Genomic DNA, 2,877 nt, shown 5'->3' with positions numbered 1-2,877 from the left:
CACAACACACTGTCTTCTGGGGGTGAGATTTATGTCTGAAATTTGCGCGGCTGATGAGAGAAAGAGAAAAGAGAGATTTCTATCGGCTCGTTTACAGCAACTAGGAGGTTTTTTACCATAAAAACAAGTTAATGTATGTAAATAGACCTCCATAACTAACTCTATGTGAGCTTTAATGTGTTTAATAATTGTCACAGCGATAGTTTACATTGTCTTCAACATTGTGACAAAAGAACAGTGAAGATGATGGATAGATGATGATTTCAATTTTCATTGGCTGATTCAAGTCATGAAGCCATTGGCAAGTCTCATTTCATGGATGAATACAGGTGAGTCAAATTTAACAAGCCCTCCAAACAGCACTGGACAGACCCTTGCAACTGCCATCTGCACACAGCTGGAAGGAAGGTGCTGTTGCTTCTTGTGTACTTCTGAGTGGCGCCAGAGAAAAGGCCTAAACAATACATTACATTGGTGTATATATATATAAGTGTAGACTGGTGGGGGCTTCAATTAAGGAGTGTGGTGACTTGATAGCGTGTCAATCTCCAGTTACTAAATAGCAAATGGCATCTTAGGATTGATCAGCTTACTAGCTTGCTTTTTCTCCTCGAGGGCAGAGCGGAATGACTTCACTTCCCTGTGGAACACAGTGAGGATTTCTATCTTCTGGTCGAGCATCTGCTCCAGCTGATTGGTATAAGACGCCACATCATAATCCAGCTTCTCTGTCATGTTCAGGAGCACTTTCTCATCCTCCAGCCACCGGATCGACTCCTGGAAAACGGCTTGATGATACTTCCGGACATACCCCTCCATCTCCTCTAACTCAGACATAGCCTCCGCAAGGGTCAACAGCTGGGGCATCACTTCTGCCTCATTGTGCTCCTTAAGTTTATTTCTCTGTGGCAGGATACTCAGCCACTCTTCATCCAGAAGATCCAGCTGAGTGACATCATGGGTATTGGGTCTGCCTTCTGCCGCCATCGCTTGGTATTGGTGTACTGAAAGCTCCTTGACCCTGTTGGCATAGTGTAGCGTGTTAAGTGTGTTCTCGCAGCATGTCATAGCAGGAGAGATCGTTGCAATCATGCATGTGCGTGAATGTTCCCCAATGAAAGAGTCTCTCAGGACCTGGGTCAGCTTACTGGCTCTAAACGGAGTATGGTAGTTGTGATGCCCAAGAGCCCTGATACACTCCTTAAGCACCAGAAGACTTTTGTTGATCTCAGCTCCCTCCAGATGTGTCTTGCGGTCTCTACTAGACGTGCCAACCCTCGTTTCATTTCCTGCAAGGTCGATAAGGGAGAACTTGCCGTGTATCTCGCCCTCCCGCCGAAGAATGATCTGGAATATAGCATGACTGCGAGATGAGTGAGCATTGGCCGATGTCTTGCCTGATGTTCTGTAGCTGTTGCCCACTTTTATCAGTTTCAAGATATCCTCTGCGCAATTGACCTCCCGCTCCTGAAGCCCCACAACCTGTACTTGCTGCTTCCCGTCCTCTAGCACCCTCAGCTCAGCTTTACGATTCAGCAGGTCAAACACCTTTCCGATATAGATTTCAAAGAAAGTGGCATATACTTGGAGATATAACTTCTTGTAGTTGGGTTTTTTTAACATAAGAAACACATCCTGAGCAGCTAATGCATAAATTCCTTTAGTGCAGTCTTGGTTTTTCCCACGGAAATCTCCACCCATGGTATGCGTTTTTCCACTGCCCGTCTGCCCATAGGCAAAGCAGGTGGCTGTGCCTCTCTCAAAAATGGTCTCCACTAGAGGTCTGGCAGTAAACCTGTAAACCATCTCATTGGTCGACCATTCATCAAAGACGTAGTCAAAGCAGAAAGTCTGGTTCTTCAGGTAGCGGGCGAGGTCCACTTTTTGTTTCGGCTCGTGTACCATAACCATTTCTGTATTGGGAATAGTGATCACATCCAAATCCTTCGCAGCCAACTCTCCTTTAGTGAGTGGACGTTTCCTCACGCATACACAAATTCTGTGCTCTTCAATCAAATTTGGAGTGATAAGGGGCTGGTAAACTAGACTGTCTCGGAAATCTCGGATCATGTACATGATCTCATAGTTTGGAATGGTGACATCCATCTCCTGAGCTCTCTTTTCCTTGTCTTCCTGCTGAAGCAGACGTCTTTCTCGCCTCTCCTGCAGTTTCTCCAACTCCTTCACACATTTTGACTTCCTCTTTAGACTTTGTAGTTGCTGTTTTGTGTGAGCTTGATTGGTCTGTGACGGCTGCTGGGATGGAGGTGGCGGTGCTGTCTGCGATTGCTGAGGGTGCGGGGATCCGGCTTGGGTGAGAATCTCTCGGTTGTCCCTGAATTGAGTGTCAGTCTTAACAGGTACTATGGTCTCACGTTTCTTTGCAATTTTGTTGCCCTTTGAACACGGGAGTGCAGGAGGCGGGTTTCTCCTTATGACGCTCCTCATCCCTGGAGTCATCATCATCCACATCCCAACTCCTCTGCTTTCTGATGAAGTCAGTGGTGAGGCCATGGCTCTAATTTTGCTGTGGAAAAAGTAAAAACAACAATGAACAGGACAATGTTAATTTCCTGCAGAAGCAAACATTTTGAATATATATATATGTGTCCAGCCATGGCAAAAGCGTTAACAAGTTTACTTCGGCACATTTGGAGTTATTTACAGATTCCGAAAGTGTGATTTCTAACATGTAAATCTGATCATTTTTGAAGAAGATGTGGCCATTTGAATGTAGGCACTCCTCAAACTGCTTTAGGGAGAAATTCAGCCTGAAAGATTTTGACCTACTTGAGGAGCCAGGCCAATAGCTACTCATTTGCATCACATTTACATAGTCACAACCCCCCACCCAGTCTAGCTGTCAGTGACATATGA

At 45.5% G+C, this 2,877-nt stretch overlaps 1 protein-coding gene across 1 annotated transcript; it reads right to left on the bottom strand.

Moving 5' to 3' along the window:
* Positions 1-555: 555 nt before the first annotated feature.
* On the bottom strand, positions 556-2,514 carry LOC310936875 (kinesin-like protein KIF2A; the record flags this gene model as incomplete). Its single annotated transcript, XM_083901031.1, has 1 exon — positions 556-2,514. One exon carries the CDS (start codon positions 2,512-2,514, stop codon positions 556-558), a length of 1,959 nt encoding a protein of 652 aa, XP_083757157.1.
* Positions 2,515-2,877: the final 363 nt, after the last annotated feature.

Source organism: Microchirus variegatus, assembly GCF_963457635.1.
Source record: "Microchirus variegatus genome assembly, chromosome: 14".
Classification (NCBI taxonomy): domain Eukaryota; kingdom Metazoa; phylum Chordata; class Actinopteri; order Pleuronectiformes; family Soleidae; genus Microchirus; species Microchirus variegatus.
The sequence above is the reverse complement of the archived record's forward strand: the minus strand, read 5'-3'. Positions and strand labels throughout refer to the sequence as shown.